The 23175-nt window shown below is 34.0% G+C and overlaps 1 protein-coding gene across 1 annotated transcript; it reads left to right on the top strand.

Annotated features, from left to right (window-relative positions):
• Window positions 1-2531: 2531 nt before the first annotated feature.
• Window positions 2532-4355, top strand: LOC114181244 (zinc finger BED domain-containing protein DAYSLEEPER-like). The gene is made up of 3 exons (XM_028067646.1): window positions 2532-2845; window positions 2932-3253; window positions 3341-4355. Exons 1-3 carry the CDS (start codon window positions 2609-2611, stop codon window positions 3421-3423), a joined length of 642 nt encoding a protein of 213 aa, XP_027923447.1. The 5' UTR covers window positions 2532-2608; the 3' UTR covers window positions 3424-4355.
• The last annotated feature ends 18820 nt before the right edge of the window (window positions 4356-23175 follow it).

Here is a 23175-nt window from a genome sequence, read left to right as displayed (position 1 = left end):
AAAAATACCATATTTGAAACACCTATTCACCTTAGGGTATCTCACAAAGAATAAACAATATATGAGTAGAAATATATATTTTTATTCTTTTTACAATTTCGTGATTTTTCTAAAAAGTACATTAAAAAAATATATTTGTCAAAGTATTAAAAATTCTGTCACTTGAAGATAAGGTTTTAAATTTATAGCATTAACTTACAATTTAGGATTTATTAGGTGAAAGAATTATAAACATGATAATGAGAAAAAATATGTGAAATACAAAAAGTAAAAAACTAGTTAACAGCTTCTAAATCTGAAATGAAATAAAGTAGAGATGTCAAAGTGAGCTCGAACCCGTGAGCCAACTCGGCTCGCCACAGGTTCAAGTCGGGTCGGGTTGAAAAAACAAGATTTTTTGTGGTTATGGGTCAAAACGGGTTGAGCTCACTTAACCTGTGAGTTGTGCGAGTTCGAGTCGGGTTTGAGTGAGCTGACCCACCAACCCACTTAACTTAATAAAATTAATTATTTTAATATTAAGTTTGACATTCACACAAATCGCAATCCCTAAAATTGGAATAAAAATCCCTAACCACTACAATCCTCTTCCTCGAGCTACACTTCCAACACCGGACGAATCAAAACTCACTTCCCTTCCCTTCCCTCTGATTCACGGTCATGGTGGTGCCTCCATTTGGTGGTGGTCGTCTAGTCTGAGGCGTGGTGGTCGTTCGTCGTTTGCGGCAAAATGGTAGTCGACGTTGGTGCCCATTCGGTGGTCTGCGACTTAGGTGTTGACGGTCGTCTGGTCTAAGGTGTGGTGGTCGTTCGTAGTTTGCGGCAAAATAGTGGTCGACGTTGGTGCCCATTCGGTGGTTTGCGGCTTAGGTATTGACGGTCGTCTGGTCTGTGGCGTGCGTGCTCGTTGGTGGTCTAAGTGGTCTACGGTGATGCTGCTAGACTCGACGTTGGTGGCCATTTGTTAGTGTTGTGTGTTGTTCCGCAATGACAAGGTGCTTTTTTGGTGTTTTCCTTATGTACAATCATCCCCTGCCTACTGCAATTGTTGTCTACTGCGAATAGGTAGTTGTTCACTCATCTCATCTTTTTGGTTACATTTGGTCATGTGTTCGATGGCTGTTTTTAGTAAGCTTTTCACACTATTTTTTTCAGAAATTAATCTGCAGCATGGAATCTGAAACCATTAATCGAATTGTGAATGTGAATGTTAATGTTGATGATAATATACATAATCAAAATGCTAATGAGCCACAAGAACCACCCTCTGTAAACAATGAATATAGTGAAGTTCAAAAAGAAACTAAGAAAGCTAAGACAACTACCTCTGAAGTTTGGAAATATTTTTCTAAAGTTGGAGTAAAAGATGGTAAAGAGAAGGCTAAATGTAATGCATGTGGGCAAGAGTATGTAATTGATGGTACTAAAATAGGCACTTCAACACTATTGCGCCATTTTAAAAAAATGCAATGTTAGCCCAAAATATAATGATGTAGGGGGGATGATAATTGATAACATGGGAAAGTTAAGGAGTAGGGAACTTAGTCACAAGCATGTTAGAGAGATTATGACAATGGCTATTGTCAAACATGGTTTGCCATTTAAGTTTGTTGAATACAAATGGATAAGAGAATTGCTTTCATATTTGAATCCTGATGTAAAGCATGTGAGTAGGAATACAATTGTTTCTGATTTGTGGAAATTTCATGTTGAAATGAAAGAGAAATTAAAACATGAAATGCATCATTGTCATAACCGAATTTGTTTGACATCAGATTGTTGGACTGCTTGTACTCAAGAGGGATATATTTGTTTAACAGCCCATTTTGTTGATAACAATTGGAAATTGAATAGTAAGATTCTTGCTTTTTGTAAAATGGAACCTCCACACACGGGTCATGATCTAGCAAATAAAGTGTTTGAATGTTTGACTGATTGGGGAATTGATAGGAAAATATTTTCTATAACTTTAGACAATGGTACTGCCAATGACCGTATGCAACATATTTTTGGTGAACAATTAAGCTTACAAAATAGCTTATTATGTGATGGTGAATTTTTTCATGTGAGGTGTTGTGCTCATATCTTGAATCTTATAGTTCAAGAGGGTTTAAAATTGGCTGAAGTTGCTTTGCAGAAAATTAGAGAAAGCATTAAATATGTTAAAGGGCCAGAGGCAAGGAAAATGGCATTTACTGAATGTGTTGTTCAAGTGAGGGGCATTGATACTAAATTGGGTTTAAGGTTAGATGTACCTACTAGATGGAATTCGAGTTTTATGATGCTTGAAAGTGGTCTTAAGTATCGTCACGCTTTTTCAAGTTTCACTTTACGTGATAGAAATTTTAAACATTGCCCAACAACTGAAGAGTGGAAAAGAGCTGAGAGGATGTGTGAATTTTTAAGGCCATTTTATAAGATAACCAATTTGATTTCAGGAACATCTTATCCAACCTCTAATGAATATTTTATGCAAGTTTGGAAAATTGAGTGGTTGTTCAGGGATACTCTTAAAAGTGATGACCCCTTGATGAAAGACATGGCAAAAAGGATGATGGATAAATTTGAAAAGTATTAGGGTGAATATAGTACCATTCTTTCAATTGCTATGATTCTTGACCCACGGATGAAACTTGAAGCACTCCGATTCTATTACTCCAAGCTTGATTCTTCTACTTGTGATGAAAAGCTTATTCATATAAAAGGGAAGATGTACAAACTTTTTGAAGAATACGTGAGTGTGAGTGTGAAGTCAATTTCATCTAATGCATCAAGTTCTCAATTCACTTGTTCAACAGAAGAACATTTGAACATGGAAGAAGACAAAGAGATTGATCCATACAATGTAAGTTAGTCATCATTATGTCATTGTTATTTATTATTATGTAATCTTTATTAACCAATTTTTATCTTTGAATTATATTTTTATAGGAATATATCAATTACGTAAGCCAAAATGTGAATGTAACCGACAAGTCTGAGTTGGATCTGTATCTAACTGAAACACCACTTGAGCCAAAGTATTTTCCAAAGTTATATGTTTTGAGCTATTGGAAGGATCGTCACGAACGTTATCCAAATCTATGTAGACTAGCATGCGAGGTGTTAAGTATTCCAATAACAATTGTTGCCAGTGAGTTTGCATTTAGCATTAGTGGTCACGTGCTTAACAAGTATCGATCTAATCTTCTTCCTAACAATGTTCAAGCACTGATTTTAACTCAAAATTGGTTACATGGTTTTGAAAATATTGGTAATGTATTTTTTCACTCTTTTCTTTACATCATACCTCTAATTCTAAATTATATTATTTCCTAATAATTTCTTCTTGAGTTTGAAGATGAAGATAATGAAGATGATCAAAAGGAAGAGGAAATTGTTCTAGACTTTTCAATCCATGACTCCAATGCACCTCATGTGTAGTAATTATAGGTAAGGAAACAAAAACTTGTAGTCTTCTACATATTGTCTCTGTCTCTGGTATTATGTATTTTATACTATTTTTCATAATTCAATATGCATGTGAGTTGTTGGTGTATTAGATTACTAAGTTGCAAATGAGATTACTAAGTTGGAAAATAGTAATGCATATAGAGGTCCCTTCTTCAAACTATAGGAAAATGTCAGTTATTGGTGCGTTAGAAATAATGTAATATTGAATGTTATAGCATCTTGAACAAAGAGTTTGGGAGACTGCACTGCCATTCAAATAGAAATAAATGGCATATAAATAATAAGTTAGAGAATAGATTAACGATTGCAGGAAGAAAAAAATTATGCAATAATTGTGTGACTTTGAGTGGGTGAACTTGAAATATATAATGTGAGAAAATGACTTTGAATGGATAATGTGAGAACTTGAATCAGAATCTTGATCTTCGTACACATGGATAATGACTTTGAGTGGGTGAACTTGAAATATATAATGTGAGAAAATCTGTTAGGTGTGAAAATTTGGAGTAGCACCGGTTTTTTTATGATGTTGCTAAAATTACGCATAGATGATTTTGGTGTATCATGTTGGGAAAATCTTGTTCTTATTTTATCATGCTTTTTGCAATCATTTAGCATCTGTCAAATTTCAAATTTAATGCTTTGCCTTTTATACACCATTAAGCAATGCAAGGGAAGGTTTTGTTTTTTGCCGTTCGTGTAGGACACCATCTATTTTGAGAACTGCACATGTTAGAAGAGTGGCAAAGGGAGATAAAGCAATTGGAGGATGACAAGATTGAAACAACCGTGTTATGAACCAAATTTTCTGAATTAGCATGATAAAGATGTGTATTATTTTCATTTATGTTTTGTTGAATACCACGGTAGAAATTTCCTAGTATGATCCTTGTTAGTGAGCATGATAGAGACACATTGGTACTTGATTTTATTGTAATTATCATCTCCTACATTACTTTAAGAAAATTTAAATATTAAAATATTTAAAAATTAAAAAATAAATAAAATTTTAATTTTTTATGCAAGTTGGTGAGCCAACCCACTTAACCCACCAACCCGTGGTGGGTTGAGCCGGGTTGTAAAAAATCTGGCTCACCTTAAAGTGAGCCGGATTGGGCTCACTCATTTTCTGACCCGGCCCGTGGTGAGCCAACCCGTGTGAACCGGATTGGCTCACTTTGACATGTCTAAAATAAAGCAATCATCTCGTTTCATGAATAGAAAGCTCACCAAGTCAGAATATTGATAACGCTCCTCCGATCTGAAACAACTTTAACTCCACCTCGAGGGACTTTTAGGTCAGAGTTACGTTGAGAAAACATGCACAACTTTTAGGATTAGCTACAAAAATGAATGGAGTGAAATTATTCATAGTATGCATTTATTTACCTTTATAGAACTGCGCCACGAAAACAAAACCTCTTAATAAGAAAAGGAAAAGAAGAAAAAGAAAAAAAAAGATGTGGGGATGATAGCAAAAGAAGGAGGGTTAGGGTCACTGCAAGAAACCTGCACAGATTTTAGGGTTCATGCGAGAAGCATTCAGTAGAAACTAACTTACAAAAGACTATTAAATACAAAATAAAGTTGTTTGCATGTAACTATATGCCATGTAACACCCCTCTTAATCAAGAGGGCCGTGTCAGGTCTGCAGCCCAATACACCCCAACCCCTCACCCCTCAGGCCACACAAGGACCACCAGGTAGGTTGTTGCCAGTCGGGGTCGAACCCCAGACCTGACCTTTAGAGGGTGTTAAAGGTCAGGTCTGGGGTTCGACCCCGACTGGCAACAACCTACCTGGTGGTCCTTGTGTGGCCTGAGGGGTGAGAGGTTGGGGTGTATTGGGCTGCAGACCTGACACGGCCCTCTTGATTAAGAGGGGTGTTACATGCCATCGTAAGAGATAATATTTTCCACCATTCATTTTTATGTACAAGATAATCCACCATCCCTCTATTCACATGCAAGATAAAAGAAATAACTTTATCACATCTTAAAAATTATAATTTAAATATAAAAACATAGAAGTAATGGTGTTAAATTATTTATATGATATTATGATGACAATGAAATTTTTGTTACATTTAAATTATATATAATATAATATATGTACTATTTTTTATAAATTTTTAAAAAGAAAAAAATCTTAAATACTGTGGAGATTTTAAATGTTTTTAAATTTTATTTTGGAAACAAAAATTATAAGATAAGTATAGATATTAATATATTTAAACTTTTATACTATTTTTAGATAAATTTTGTAAGATTGAATGGTCTCTTCCTTGTTTCTTTTGCTTGAATAATAGGATTTTGCTATAAAATTCTGAATGAGTCTACAACTATAAGAAAGTGTAGAGATATTAATATATTAAAAGTTGTATATTGTTTTATATAATAAATTATTGGATCTTAAAACAAGTCTTTCGAAAAGAAGACCCTCATTTATAATATTTTATTAATAAATGTATAGTATTACTAAATAAACATTATATATAGTTATTTGAAAAGAAAATAAGTGTAACAATAAAATATATACAAACTAATTATAGACGACATGAGTTTTTCAAAAGAACTATTCCTTGACAGAATAACAGAATAATTACTAGGAACCTAATCAGGATCATTTTCTCCTTTCGTCATAGATGTATCATCATCAAATTCCTCATTTGCTCATATCGTAAAGTGATCATCACAAAATAGACAAACAAAACACAAGAAACACAAAAGAAACAACATGATAAGCTGGTATGCAAAGAATTATCTAAGACAATATAAGCTAAACATGAATAAAATATAGTACATCATATATATATATATATATATATATATATATATATACCAAATAGTTAACATTAAACTCAATTATTCATATATATGTCATAGAATTCACTGGAAGTATGTACTTGTAGTACTATTTATGCTCTGCAGAACCATAGACAAAGGAGTTATCACCTTACTACTCACAAATAATTTATTCTTAGAAATATTCATTTTAAACATTTAATATCTAATTCATCTCTTCAATATTACATTAGTTTCAACATTTGTTTACACACTGTTGTCTGTCTAACTTGAGTGATTTCAAACATTAAATGTATTGTCATTTTATAATGTTTATGAGTAAGTCTCCCTTCTTAATTGGATATAACTGGTACAATGTTAGTCATTGCAAGTACTATCTCCTACATTATTCATGTATGTTTATTTCTCATATGCTTTTTTTAGGTATGATAGTTGTTCTATATTCTTATAGTCAGTTTGTGACTTCCTAATTTTTGGATGCATGAAAGGATAGAGGTTGATTCTATTAAAATTTTCTTCAAATATGCTTTACTTGAATCAATTCTAGCCAAAATTTGGCCCCACCCTTAGTCAAAGGTTGAGATGGCTAAAATTAGGCCACTGAAGATCGAGAAGGGTCGAGTCAAGTATATGGTCGAGATGGATCAACCCAAGTCGAAGGTTGAGACGAGCTAGCGCAGGTTGAAGGTTGAGACAGGCCAATCCGAGTCGAAGGTCGTGACTGGTCAGCCCACCTTAGGCTGAAGGTCGACTTGGACCGACTCGTGATGAAGTTCGAGATGGGTTAACTTGGATCGAAAGTCAAGATGGATCGTCTCATGATGGAGGTCAACACTGACCCGTATGGCTGAAGGTCGAGACAAACCTATTTACACTAAAAGTCGATAAAAACCATCTTAAACTGAATGTCTAATAATATATGTAAAAAATTAATATTTTTTTCATATTTGAATAGATACAAAAAGTTAGATTTAATGTCTCAGTATAACCAATAGTTTTACATGATTATACCATCAAAATTAAAAAACAATTTAAATATCTTCTCCTTTTAATCCTCCAAAACGTTTTTTAAAGATAAAACCCGGAAAAAGTTCCAAATTTTATATATAACAATATTTGTTTTGTCATACAAACTGTGCCCGTGAATAGAAGTATTGAAGTATACATCATAAATAACTTTTATAAATAACTTTTATATATTACTAATAATAAATTATATACTTTAAGAAAACATAATATCTTTAATAATTTCAGAATCTTCGATATCTTGTGTGCATAACAAAAACAAATAAAATTCAGATTAAAAAACTCTGCATTAATGCTACATATTTACTAACATTAAATGTCATGAATCTGTAATTGCTTTGAGGCAATGGTCCTAGTTGAATTGATTGGTTGAGAAGAGAGGCAAAGAAAAACGATTTTCAACGGAAACAAGATTCATTGAAAAGTTAAAATCTGCAGCGTCATTATATTATACATAAATATGAATTTCATGTAAATGACAAAATTGCTAAGTTGGAATCACTGCACAAAAACCTCTGATCGGAGACGTTGCAGAGAAATTGCGAAGTTTTTACGATATGAAAACAGTGAATTGTGGTCCCAGTTAAGCTCATTGGTTCAGAAAAGAGCCAAAGAAAAATTGTTTTCAACAAAAACAACATTCACTATGAATCAACGTATAAGTCTGCACATTCTGCACATTGAATTCACCTTAGATATGAACAGAGCAGAGTAAATTGCTTCCAATGGTCTCAATTGAGATGATTGGTGAGACAAAAAAAGCTGTTTTCAACCAAAACAAGATTTATTGAAAACCTAAACCTGTTGTAATTCAACTCATTGATTCAGAGAAGAGGCAAAGAAAAAATGTTTTCAACCAAAAGAAGATTCATTGGAAACCTAAACATGCCGTGTTATTGTGAATAAATAAAAAATACATATTGAAACAAACACAGCAATAAAACAAAAAGATTACACACAGCTTTCAATGAAAAGAAATGGTATATATTGAAAGGTTGAATACTGTTGCCAAGATTACACGCTTTCAATGAAAAGAAATGGTATATATTGAAAGGTTGAATACTGTGCCAATAGCCGTTATGCACAAATATGAATTGGTGAGTTGGAATGAGTGAAAGAGTCAGAAAAACCTTAGATTTTGCACTGAGATTTTGTTTTTCCTTCACTAAAATTTGTTTATATACACAAATTTGTTTATATACACATATTTATCAACAAATATTTTTAGTCAATAATTCAAATTCAAATTTATTAACAGAATTATTTCTAACGGTAAAATTTGTTAATAATATTGTTTCATTGACGAGTTTTATGTTTATCTATTCGCATGTTTTTTTTTCATCTTACTTTTGATAGGTTCGGTGTATATATTATGTTAATATTATTATTTTCCTTTTTAAAGAACTATACAAATATATTATATATTGAAAATTATTTACTTTTGTCTATACGAAATTAATTTTATTATTAAAGTAAAATAAGATTAAAGTGTTATATTGTAACTTTTCGTCAGAAGTGAATTTAAAAGTAACTTACAAACATATTTATAATTTATTTCAAAAATTTCTACTGTACAAACATTTCTTCTTAATACCAAAACAATATTATTTATAAAGAAATTGATTTTTCTTTTTTAAATTGTTTTTACAATCTCAAATGTTTCTCCATTTTAAATAGGTAAACATATTAGATTAAGCTAATAGACCTTTTAATAATAATAATAATAATAATAATAATAATAATAATAATAATAATAATAATAATAATAGTAGTAGTAGTGGTGGTAGTAATAATAACATTATTATTATTAAATTACAATTTCCTCTAAATTTTGTACTTGTTGAGAAAGACAACCATCATCATGTTATTATTTGGTATTTGAGTTCAGAAATTGTGGTGGATGCAATTATTGTGAAAGAGAAAAAGAAAATATAGTATATAACGTATATCAAAATTTATTTCGGTATAAATTAAAAAGAAAAAATATATTTTAATTTTGAAATAATTGACTGTAAAGTAATTCATTTAGAAAATTGACAATAAAATTTAATAAATTTACTAGTAAATATTTTATAAAGTTACACTATTAACTTAAGGATCGATCAAAGGATGTTTTGGTTTGTCAATTTTTTTTTCTATTTCTTACGTTACAATCAAATAAAAGAATAATGACTCGTAAAACTACATATTATAATTAAAGATAAGTAAAAGATGGTAAAAAGTTTAATAATGCATTTGTGGTATATTATCCATCAACTTATCTTTAATCTGGTTCGACGTTTAATTAGCGAGTTAAGTGAGTCAGTTTCAAATTTACTTACATTTTAAAAAAAAAACTAAATTTTTTTCGACCCTTGAACTCGTGGTAAACCGAAGATCATATATGAAGTCAAGTCATTCTAGACCGAAGGCTAAGACAAACCGGCCCTAGATCGAAGGTCGAAAAGACCCATTTCGAATAGGAAATTGAGACAGGCTCTCGGAACGAGAGTCAAAATGGGTTAACCTGGACAAAAGTCAAGACAAGTAAAAAATTGAGACATGTCAAACCAAGCCGAATGTAGGAAAGGCTCAACTCAATACGAAAGTCAAGACAACCTTGCTAGGACATAAGGTCGAGACAACCTTGCTAGGACATAATGTTGAAAATTGTTTTCAACAAAAACAACATTCATTATGAATCAACGTATAAGTATGGACGTTGAATTCACCTTGGATATGAACAGAGCATAGTGAATTGCTTCCTACAGTCCTAATTGAGCTCATTGGTTCAGAAAAGAGGCAAAGAAAAATTGTTTTCAACAAAAACAAGATTCATTGAAAACCTAAACTTGTTGTATCCGAGAAGACAATGGTAAATTAATTCACTTAATGGTTCAAAAAAATTACAGTTTTCAATTAGAAAAGATGTTATATGTTTAAAGGCTAAATACAGTTGTCAATAGCCATTCTGCACAAATACGAATCCAAGTGAAGCAACAATCACCAAATTGGTGAGTTGGAATGAGTGGAAGAGTAAAAAAAAACCCTAGATTTTGTAGAGATGTTATGTTTTTTCTTCACTAAAATTTGTCAAATATATACATATATATCAACAAATATATTTTGTCGATAATTTAAATTCAAATTTATCAACAAAATTAATTTTCACGATAAAATTTGTTGGTAATGTTGTTTTATTGATGAGTTTATTTTCATGATAATGTTTTACTGATGAATTTATTCTTGTCAACAAATTTTGTTGGTAATTAACAAATTTCTTGTAGAGACAAAGAAATGTTTTTAGTCTTTCTTCGTTTGCAATGATTACTCCTGTGATGTGAGCAGGAGATGATGCAAAAGTTAATGCACATCTGGACGATGAGAATTCGATTTTGAGTTCATAAGATAGCATTTCCTTTTGTCATGTTTAATTTTGGGATAACTCTATGTTTTGAATAGGAATGGCAATAGGTCGGGTTAGACAAAAATAATATCTACCTGCAACCCGACCTGCAACAAAAAATTCACCAGCTACCTGTTGGTACTCGTTTAAAAAATATCAGTGAATATTTTAAAACCTACAGGTACCGGTAAATATCCACGAATACTTAAAAAAAGATATTTTATAATTTTTTAAAATATATAATAAAATTACAAAATAATATAAAATTAAATATAAATCAAATTGAATTTAATCTAATAGACATTTCAATAATAATAATAATAATATTATTATTATTATTATTATTCAATTGCAATTTTGTATTGTTGAGAAAGACGACTATCATCATTTTATTATATCTTATTATATGTTATTTAGTTTGAGAAATTAGTAGTGGACGTGATTAATTTGAAAGAACAAAAGAAAATATATTATATAACGATATATCAAAATGTCTTTTGGTATAAATTAATATATATATATATATATATATATATATATATATAACTAATTTTGAGATAACTCACCGTAAAGTAATTCATTTCTAAAACTGAAAATAAAAATTATAATTTTACCAAGAAAATCCCAACAAAACCCTAACAAAACGTAAAACAACAACCCAAATCACAAAAACAATTATACAAAATGCGAAATAAGAAACAAGGAAATTGCGTAATTTTTTGAAACAGGGAAATTGCGTAATTTTTTTAATTTCAACTAACCACCACACGCAGGGAGAACATAACAGAGCGCAACGGTGGCTAGCCGGAACGGGAACAACTTTAGCACGAGAGATTAACAGACAATGGAGAAGCTTTGTTTGGGGAGGAATGGTGGCGCAACAGAGGCTGGCGAGGAGGCTGGCGCAGTGCCTAGTGGAAAGGCTGGCGCGGTAGTTGCGTGGTAGCTGCGTAGGATGAACCAACGGCTACTGTGGAACACAAATGATCGCAACAGTATGGAAGGAGGCTTGACGGTGGCTGACAGCGTGAATGGAGGCTGGATAACGACGACTGTGGACAGTTGATGGCGCGTTCAGAGGAGAGAAAACGTGACTGTTGCGTTGTAGAAGATGAAGAATATTGCATTCACGTTTCGAATCCCTAACTTGGTATATGGCCTCAGTTCAATTTTTAATCGAGGTAGAATAGTGATTGTTGGCCTCGGTTCAATTTTAACGAAGGTAAAACTATGATTTTTGGCGTCGGTTCAATTATAACCGAGGCCAAATGTCACTCTCCCAATTAATGTTTTGCTTTAGGTAAGGGAAATCGAAGCCTAAAAGGCTTTATCGTAGCATGTCTACTACAACGGTTATTTTTCACTTTTGGCTTCGGGTTCGCACTCGAGACATATACTGCCGAGGTAAAAAGACACTCCTTTATGCCTCGGTTATCAACCTGAGGCATAAAAAATAGTTACTACCTCGGTCTCCACCAACCGAGGCCTAAACTCCTTTTCCCACTCTCTCTTCAAACCCCTTTGGGAGAACAAGTTCATCACCACCATGCTTGAAGACATCACCTTTATCGGCATCCCTCGAGGGTTTTTTTTGGGTCTTTTGGGGTCTTTTGGTTTTCTTTTTCTCCCTTACGAACACAACATCACAGTAATGCATAAGCAAAACCAGCCACATAGGTCCAAACTGAGATCGAAAACCAGATCCAAAACTCCAAATTTGAAACCAAATCAAAAAATAAATCCAAACTTCCAAAACTGATATGCACCAAATCTGCAATAGAAACCCCTTTTCTCTTCTACCAAAAGACACTATGTGCAATGGAACCTTCGTGATGGTTGCTCAGAGAAGACGAAGAAGCAGCGGCGCCGGAACAATCTCGTCGATGGTGAAGTGGCAGCGCAGCGGCGGTGCAGCAACGGTGTAGGCGGAACGAAAATGCAGTGGCGCAATGGAGTTGCTCGAAGAAGAAGAAGAAGATGCAGCGGTGGCCACGAGCAACCTCCTCCACAGTGCAGCGGCGATGCAACGGTGGTGAAGCCGGGACGAACGATTGGGGTGCAGTGGAAGAAGAAGAAGAAAAGATTTGCGATGTTGTATGGAGGATGCTCGGAGAAGAAAAATCGCAGAAGGTTTGCGCTGCTGCAAAAAGATTTGGGTTTTCTATAACCCTACGAAGCCATATTGCCTCGGTTAATTCAAAACTGAGGCATATTGTCTTCTTATATGCCTCGGTTGGCAGGAGAACTGAAGCATAAGGTTCATACTGCCTCGGTTATAAAAGAACCGAGGCATAAAAGTAGGTAAAAAATTTCAAATTTTGGAGACAGCGGGAATTAGTAAAATTTTTTAAGCTATATGCCTCGGTTAGTATAACAACCGAGGCATAAAAGGTGACTTTAATTACAAAAATGCCACCGCGTGTTTATATGCAGCGGGTGCGCAGGAACCGAGACATATACTGCGATGTAAAAACTCTAAAATGCACTAGTGGTTATTGAGGGAACTGAGGCAAAAAAGTTTGTAGAAATTGCAAAAATGTCACCGCATCATTATATGTTTCGGTTTCTTGATAACTGAGGCTTATAACGCGAGTTAAATAGTCAAAACTGCATTAGTGATAAGTCAGGACAAGCCAAAAATTGAGACATGTCGAACCGGGGCAAATTTCAAAAAGGGTCAACTCAAGGCGAAAGTTAAGACGACCTTGCTAGGACATAAGGTCGAGATTGGTGTCAAAGTTCGAGATAGGCCGAAGGTCGAGGCAGACTAATTCAAGCTGAAGCTGAAGACGTGTTATTCCAAAATGAAGGTCAAGACAACTTGGCCTCAACCAAATTTCAAGAATAGTTGGCCCAGACCAAAGATGAGACGAGTTGGACGAGAGTTAGGTCGAGACTGGCAGACCAGGATGAAAGGTCCAAATGGGCCAACCTGGTCCCAAGGTTGAGAAGGCCCTATTTCGGTAGAATTGGCATAGGCCGAAATTTGACCGAGTCACTGAAATTTGGCCACACCAAATTTGGCCTAGTCGGGCTACCAAAATTCAACCAAATTTGGCCAAGTAGGCCAAGACCAATATTATTTTGATTTGGCCTTGACTTAAATTTAGCCTAGTCAAAATTAAGCCTAATTAAGTCGAATCGGCAAAGGCCAAATTTAGTCGTGATAGTCTCGACCAAATTATGTTGGCGTCTATGTCGTCCTAACTGAAGGTCGAGACTAATTAGCCTAACTTAGGCTGAAGGTTGACTTGGACTGACTCAAGATTAAGTTCGAGATGGGTCGGTCTGAACCAATGTTGAGATGGGTCCTCTGGGTCAACCCTGACCAATTTGGCACAAGGTCGAGACGTGCCTATTTAGATTGAAAGTTGATACATACCCTGTATGCTTTTGGCCCTTTAATGTTTTTCAATAGTTTTTTTTTTTTTTTTACTTTGTGAGCTTTTTTAATCCAACTCACGTGGATCAAAATTAACCAAATCTTGTGGGACGGCCAAATAGTATTTCATAAGAATAATTTTTTAAATAATAATAATAATTATTCATATTTTTAAATTATTATAAATAATGTATTATGCAAATTTAAAATAACAATTGTTAATTTATTGTTATTATCAAATAAAAAAGAAACATTCCATAAAAAAAATTTTAAAAAAGTAATTTATTTATATTCAGTTTATAAAAAAGATAATAATAATAATAATTAAAAAAAACATTTTGTCATCGTAACAATAAGTGAAAAATATTTTTTCACATATGATTCTTGTAAAAATAGATCGAAGGTTACATTAGTCATTAACCATTAGCCTAACATTATTCATCTTCCTCCTCTTTACTACTTTCTACAAGGAAACAATTTCAACATGCACATTCAATAGCAACATTCAAGTAAATTGTTTCTTTCATTGGTTAAAACAATAGGGTTTTCGGTGAAAGAAAGTAGTGCTATTAAAAAGCTGAATACCGTTGACAATATTTATTCTACACAATTACAAATCCCAAGTAAAGCAACATGTGATTCCTTGTGTGCATAAAAAACATAAACAAAATTCAGATTCAAAAACTTAATGCTACATATTTACTATCATTACATGTCGTTTGAATATGTAATTGCATTCGACCTATGGTTTGAGTTCATTGGTTCAGAAAAGAGGCAAAGAAAAACAATTTTCAACAAAAACAAGATTATTGAAAACCTAAACCTTCTGCGTCATTCTGCATGAATATGGATTCCAGGTACATAACAAAATTCCTAAGTTGGAATCCCTACACAAAAAACCTACGATATGAACCAACGTATAGTCTGCATGCACATTGAATTCACCTTAGATATGAACATAGCATAGTAAATTGCTTCCTATGGTCCCAGTTGAGCTCATTGGTTAAGAAGATAGGCAAAGAAAAACAATTTTCAACAAAAACAAGATTCATTGAAACGCTAAATATGTTGTATCCAAGAAGGCAGCGGTTATTGCATAGTCGCCTATGGTCCCATCGTAATTCAGCTCATTGGTTCAGGGAATAGGCACAGAAAAACGTTTTTCATCAAAAATAAAGATTCATTGAAAACCTAAACCTGCTGCGTCCAAGAAGACAGTGCTTCGCTGATCCTTTGTTTCTTCTTCTGTCCTCTGTTTCTTCTTCTTCTTCTTCTTCTTCTAAAAAAACATAATTTGCTGAATATTTTAGGCTAAAATACTCCCTTGGTCCATGTTTTCGCTGGAAAATCTCAAATAGGTCCATAGATTTTTTTTAATCTCAAATTGGTCCATAATTCTGCAAAATTGATTCAATTAAGCCCAATTCGTTAACGGCGTTAAGTTGAGTAACGATTTTTTGTATAACACTGTACACGTTTCAATGGATGGCTGATGTGGATTTATTTTTTAATTTGAACAGTACAAGGTGGAAAATAAAATATGAATTGAACAGAAATGTTTTTTATGGTTGTCGTTTTATTTATTAATTTGGTAAGTATAACGTCGTTTTGGGTTGATTTTAAAATTAGGGATTAAGAGAAAAAAGGATTGCGAGTAGGGTTTGGGATTGCGACGAGGGATTGGGAAGGCAAGGCGGAGGAACGCAAGGCGGAGGAAGGCGCTGCCATTTTTCAACGTTGATTTCAATCTCCAGGCTTTATTGTGACGACATTGTTGAGCGAAGGTCATCTACATTGAAGGTTAGAAGTTGAATTTGGAAATTTTGTTTGTTATTTTCGTTGATTGGGGTTTAGGGTTTTTTCGACTTCGGTTTTTTAGTTTGCTTTGTTTTCATGGATGGAAGTGTGGGAGTGTTGTGTGATTGGGGTTTAAGGAGTTTCATTTTCCATTTTGTGCGTGGGTCTGTGGTCCCCCATTTGCTTTGAGCAGTGTAGTTTATATTATTTGTGGTCCCCCATATTAATTTGTCGGTTTGACGGTGGTATGGACGGTAATATGTGTATCCTTTTGTGGGCATTTTAGTTTCAGGTTGGATGTCTGAAGATCGTTTCGAAGTGGTGGTCCACCACTGTGGGCATTTTGTCAGTGATGGGAAGCTACGGTATGACGGTGGGGAAAGGGTGTCGTGGTTCTGTGATCCTGATACGTGGAGCTATTTCGAGATTCTGCATGAAGTACGAGAATTGGGACATCTTAATCCCAAAGAGCTCTGGTACTCTGTTGGAGGAGAGTTAGTGCTAGATGATAAGTTGGTGCAACTAGTTGATGACAAAGGCGCTATGCATATGGCCACCATATCTATGATAAATGGTGTTGTTCATCTTTATGTGGTGCACAGGATGACTGAACCTGAGGTTATTAACATGATCGAAGGGGGTGTGGTTGATAATGAAGGGGATAAAGAAGTGGAGGGTGATGCTGAAGTTGAAAAGGAGTTGGATGATGAAGTTAATGGACAAAAAGAGACAGATAAGGAGGATGTGGAGGTTGTTGATGCTGAAGTTGAAAAGGAGTTGGATGATGATGGAGAAAAAGAGACTGATAAGGAGGATGTGCATGAGGATGTTCAAGAGGTTCATGCTGAAGTTGAAGAGAACTTACATGAGGCAGATGAGGTGGAGGTGTTTGAGGTTTATGACAAAACCGAAGATAAGTCAGATGCAGATGGTGAGGATACAAGGAGTAATGTTGTTGCAGAGCAGTTTTGTGATGAAGGGCTTGTTGATGTTAGTGTTGAAGCTGACGAGGAAGTTGAGCCATGGGATGGTCACGTGGAATGTGAAGTTGGTTGTACTCCAGAAGATATTGGAGGAGCAGGTTCTTGTAGTCAACCACAGTGTAGTAATTCAAGTGAGGATGAGGTTGTAGGAGTAGGATCTGGTGATGAATTTTCAGATATTGAGTGGCACTCAGATGAATTCCTTACTACAACCGACACTGATGAGGAAGACAATGATAAAGAGAGTTATGGAAGCTTTCCAACCTTCTCAATGCCAAAAAGTATGGACCAATACAAATGGGAAGTTGGTACCTATTTCACAGAGAAAAAGGAATTTACAGAAGCTATTCGAACATATGCATTGGCAAATGGAAAGAATTTAAGATTTGATAGAAATGACAGGAGTAGAGTTACTGTAAAATGTTTTGGTGCGGAGGGAAAGTGCAATTGGTATGCTTACTGTGCATATATGTCTGCAGTGAAGTCTTGGCAACTTAGGAAAATAATTGATGAGCATAGCTGCAATAGAGATTTTAATGTGAAGTTAATGAATGCAAAATGGTTGAGTAAGAAGATGGAAAAGACTGTTAGAGAAAACCCGCATACGAAGGTCATGGATATCCGTGACAAGGTATCTAGGAAGTGGAATGTCAGTATATCTAGAAATATGGCTTTCAGAGCAAAAGCAATTGCAAGAGATGTTGTTGATGGTTCATTCACGGAGCAATATAGAAGAATATACGATTATGCACATGAACTTTTAAGAGGAAATCCAGGTTCCACAGTGAAGGTTAAAGTGGAAAACATTGATGGTGAAGTCATATTTAGTAGGTTTTATGCATGCCTAAAGGCATGCAAAGATAGTTTTGCCGCATGTAGGCCTATTATTGGAGTGGATGGCTGCTTTTTGAAGGGCAAGTATGGTGGAGAGTTATTAACAGCAGTTGGACGAGATGGCAATGACCAAATTTTGCCAATAGCATATGCGGTTGTAGAAGTGGAGAACAAGGACTCATGGAGATGGTTCATGGAGCTTCTGATAAATGATTTGGGTGGGGATACAGTCGATGCATCATGCACCTTTATATCAGATCAGCAGAAGGTAATATTATAAAAAATGCTACTTTATGTCAAATGTATGTTGATAACTAAAGTTTATGTACTTCACAGGGTCTGCTTCAAGCTATCCAAGAACTGCTTCCTGGAGTGGATCAGAGATATTGTGTCCGACATCTCTATGCCAATTTTTGAAAGCAATTTCCAGGAAAAAATCTCAAGCGTCTCATGTGGCTGGCAGCATATTCCACATATCCACAAGGTTGGGAGAAAAAAATGCTGAAAATTAAGGAGCTGAATGAGGACGCATTCAAATACTTAATAGCGATTCCCCCAAGGTAAGTCAAATATTCATCGTTAGTTAATTGATTTTAGTATTTCATGACTTCATTTTCTGTGTACTGGTATGTTAGGTTCTGGTCAAGATCACGCTTCACTATAAGACCTCAATGTGACACTATTGTCAACAACATGTATGAGTCATTCAATAGTGTGCTACTTCACACTCGGACCAAGCCCATCATAAGCATGTTAGAGGATATCCGAGTGTACATCATGAAGAAATGGGCCAGCAATAGAAAAAAAATTGCAGCTTATAAGGGGTCAATCATGCCAAAGATTCTGGATAGACTTAAACACGAATCAAAATTAGTGAGCCATTGGTTACCAAGGTACACTGACACTTTGATCCTTTTTTTTTGTCCTTTTAAGTTGGTCCCCTGTCATTACAAAATATGTGTATTTTGTGATTGTAATTAGGTGGGCAGGAGATAAGTTGTTTGAAGTTCGCCACACATCAGCACTTGGAGAGCAATTTGTGGTAAACATTGATAAAAGGGAGTGCACGTGCAGGAAATGGAGTGTCAGTGGAATTCCATGCTGTCACGCACTATGTGCAATCAAGTTTTTGAACATTAATGCAGAAGATTTCATTCCAGATTGCTTTAAAAAGTGTACTTATGAACAAACATATGCATCGATTGTTTACCCTATCAATGGTGAACAAGTGTGGGAAGTAACTTCTTATCCAGATGTCATGCCTCAAAAAAAACGTATCATGCCTGGAAGACCTAAGAAGAAGAGAAGATTGGAGCCATGGGAGTTAAAGAAAAATGATACACAAATGTCTAATGGAGGGTTTCGTAAGAGGTGTAGTGTATGCAGGGAACTTGGACACAACAGGAACTAGTGTCCTATTCGACCACAACAGACTGAATCACAACCTGCACCACAATCTGGCCCAACACCTAGTCCATCACAACCTGGCCCAACTGGTGCTTCATCACAATCTGCACCACAATCTGGCCCAACACCTAGTCCATCACAACCTGGCCCAATTGGTGCTTCATCACAATCTGCACCACCACAATCTGGGCCAGCAGCAGTTGCTCCACCGCAATGTGCTTCATCACAATCTGCTGCATCACAATCTGGGCCACCAACAGTTGCTCCACCACAATCTGCTTCATCAAATTCTGCTCCATCAAAATCTGGGCCAGTAATAATTGCTCCACCAAAATCTGCTTCAACACATTCTGCTCCTCCACAATCTGCTCCACCAAGCCAACAAACAGCAGGGCCACCAAATAGGCGCCCAACACGTGCAGTCCAACCAATGAGGACCAAGCTAAAAGCAAGAAGGGGACGTGTTTGGAAGCCGTGAATTTGAAGGGGACGTCTTTAGAAGACATGTTTTGATAGTGTTGATCCCATTTTGATTTTCTGCATCTGTTGTAATGATCAAACCAATGCCATTACTTTGTGCTGTTTTTTTGTTGACTTTATGTGTGTGCTGTAATGGTCAAACGAATTGATGTTTTGTGGTTTTTTTGGCTCTGTTAAGAGCATGGCTCTGTTATGTATGTTTGCAATACATTTGTGATCAACACCTATATAACAGTTTGATATTATGTTGTCAAATTCGGTCTGATATAGCAATTTCTTTATTCAATTATGATATGGTGTATGAGGCCAAAAGTTTGGGTCTGTTATAACAACACCAAAATTATGTGCTTAAAACAAACTTTCTCATTCAATACACAATCAAAGTTTTACAATGCATTATGGATTTTTCATCAACAACGAAAATAATATTACATTCAATACACAAACAAAACAAACCCCCCAAAATAACACCCTTATCCTATTTTCCAAATTCATGATAGGTTTTTCTAAACTAAGAATTTTCATCCTTTGCCCGTACATTTCTTCCATATTCAGCACACTAAGATCTCTTTCTTCATTCTTCGTGACTGAACCAACAATTTCTTCATCTCCACTGAACCAACTAAAGTAATTGCAGCCAACCAATTGTTCAGAACCCCTCTGTCCAAAAACCATACACACAGTCGTCAAATATCTCCTGCTTAACTTAAACGAAAAAAATCAAAGTTCCATGGATCTTACCTTATACTTAGGATATCCCCAGAATTGTTTCTCCCTATTTTTAGGGGTTCTTGCAGTTCTCAAAACAGCTTTCTCACCACAATAACAAACAACCATTGAACCCAACCTCTTTGACCCACCTCCATGACAAGAATTACTTCGATTTTACACCCCCCAACCCATTGCAAGAATATTGAAAACACATTCATTTCTATAATAAAAAAATAAGTTACGTGACTAAATATATTTCAAATATACAGGTAGAACACTAATTAAACAAAACGTTTTATGTCCTAAAAATATTGGATACTCCATATATAAATTAATCATATATATATATATATATATATATATATATATATATATATAGTAGATCTTAAATTTATTAAAACCTATAAACTTATATTAAAAATGCAGTGAATCATGTAATAATTTCTAACAGAGAAGAGAGAAATATTTTATTAAATTTGTATATATTTGAACTCACTTATTTAAATAAAGATGGTGAAAATGGTATCTTCATTTTTCTTTTTCATATATGAGATACTTCTTTAGAGTGAATCTCCGTCAGTAGAAAGTGATACCCAAATACTCATATTTTATATTTTATAACTAATTTCGTGTTTAGCTTTGAATACATTTTAAAAAAAAATATCAGAAAACATGGTAAATAACTAAATCAAACACTAACTATCCAAGTAAACAAAATTTAATTTAAACTAATTCGTTGTATAAGAAAATAAAATAAAGGCTACCATTCAAAAAAATTCTTTTAAAACTGCAGCATTTATAAACTTTCAAAAGCCGAAACAAACATTAATCGTTTTTTATCAGGAACAATTTCAGTTAAAAAGTAGATTTACATACTTTTTATGTTCTTAATTTGTGTATCATTTTTACCTTTTTAGTCCATTAATTTTTTTTTTCAACAGTCCTTCTAAATCAAATATTTTAATTTACGTCTTTTTACCTATGCATGGTTATTCGCGTATTTATTAATTTCTTTTAATGATATGTGATGATACGCTGAAAAGTCAACAAAAATGAATAATCATAAAACTCTTACTAAATAAAATTCTAGCTAAGGTCAAGACAAAAGATTTAAAATTATTTATTAAATTGAAACTATTAGAAATATACAGAATACAAAAAATCATTTCATTTTGTGTTCCATAAAAAAAAATACAAAAATTTATATTCATTGATACAATAGAATAACCCATGTGCAGCCTCGATAAAAAGAACCACCAGATAAAGATTTCCACCGAAACCTACAAAAACAAAAAATTTATATCATGTTAATAATACAATACCAATACTCCATCACCGAAAGAAGATTTATGCTCAAAAGTCATGCGAACTTGATTTACTGTGAGAAACCTTGCGGCTCTTAAGTCTTTTGGTCCTGCAATTCAATAGTTGTGGCTTAGTCTACAAATATAATGTGTCAAAATATAACATCCGAATAGAACATTAAAAATTGTATATCAAAATTCTTACAAAATATGACAAAATATAAAAATGCAAATTTTAATTTTGAAATACAATGTAAAGTATCTGAAACTACAAGAACAATCCACTTAAATTTAAGAAAAGAACTCACCTTGAGGAAATATATTTTGATAACTCCGCAGGACTACAAACAGACCAACTTTCTTCAGGTGAAGTTGCAGTTTCATCTTGTATTTTGATATTTGCATGTTGCTTTTGTTTAGAAAACTTGCTAAAGCCAAGTAAAAAGTATCATCAATCAGAAAAATTGAGCTCATGAATTTTGAGAATTACCTTGCAACACAATAACAAATTCATCATTGTAATATTGCAAGTTCCAAAATATCATCCCATTGTTGTCCACAACCTCTGGATTGATTCTCGTGACATCACATCCTCTATTCTCTTTAGATTAGAAAAACAAATGTCAACCTTAACAATAAATAGCATAAACTTTAAAACTAGCAAGATATAAAGCAATATGTACCCAAACTTTCTATTTTGGCCTCGTTAAGAGCGTTAAATTATTTACGAAACAAAATTACCAACACATACTCTATTTACTGTTTTTATACCACATTAAGAACATTTATTTCTCTATCAAACCAAGACCTAGCTAGATGTTTAGAAAATACAAAAATTGATGAATTTAACCTGAGCATGTCAGCGTGTGCTTCATCAACCTCGGTTCTTATTTTTTTCCTCCATTGGAAAGGGGGACACAGTTGAAGGAACAACTTTTGCATTCTCATTTCTCAACTTCAGTTCAAGATACTTTACCAATACACATCATGCACACAGAATTATTATGAACACACTGTAACAACAATGGTAATCCATATAAAAAGACCATAACACCTTGTTTTCTATTACCTTTTCCTGGCAGCAATCTTAAGTTTTGCTTCTTTCACTCCTTTTGCATATCTTGAGTTTTCATTTTGATTCTCCTCAATTTCCTGGACATAACAGGTTTCCAACAACTTTAAATGATATTAAGACAACAAAAATTAAAAAAAAGAAAAAAAAATGAAATCGTGAAAGTAATAAAACAACAAAATACAAAAAAAAATATATTTTCTAAGTGGACTTGAAATACTTACTCAGTATTCAAGGCTTCATCACAAAGAAAAGTTATCAGTTTAAACTTCTTTGAAAAATCCAATGTAGAGTATCCACTGATGCCTTCCTGAAGCCAATCTAGAGGAAATCATGTAATATGTGATGTGATTCCATAGGAAATGACATGGGAGATGGAGTATGTCATGAGGAGGTCTTATCCTCATCTTTTCGCTGGTAAGTTCTCTTTTTCAAGACGAAAAATTTTAAAGTGGAGCTAATGTAAGATCCGTGAAATTTAATTAATTAATTAATAAATGCGGTAGGGTAGTGCATTAATGACATTAAATTCTGTTA

The sequence above is a fragment of the Vigna unguiculata genome, chromosome 4 (assembly GCF_004118075.2).
Source record: "Vigna unguiculata cultivar IT97K-499-35 chromosome 4, ASM411807v1, whole genome shotgun sequence".
Classification (NCBI taxonomy): Eukaryota; Viridiplantae; Streptophyta; class Magnoliopsida; order Fabales; family Fabaceae; genus Vigna; species Vigna unguiculata.
Note: the sequence above shows the minus strand (reverse complement) of the source record. Positions and strands in the feature narration are given on the sequence as shown.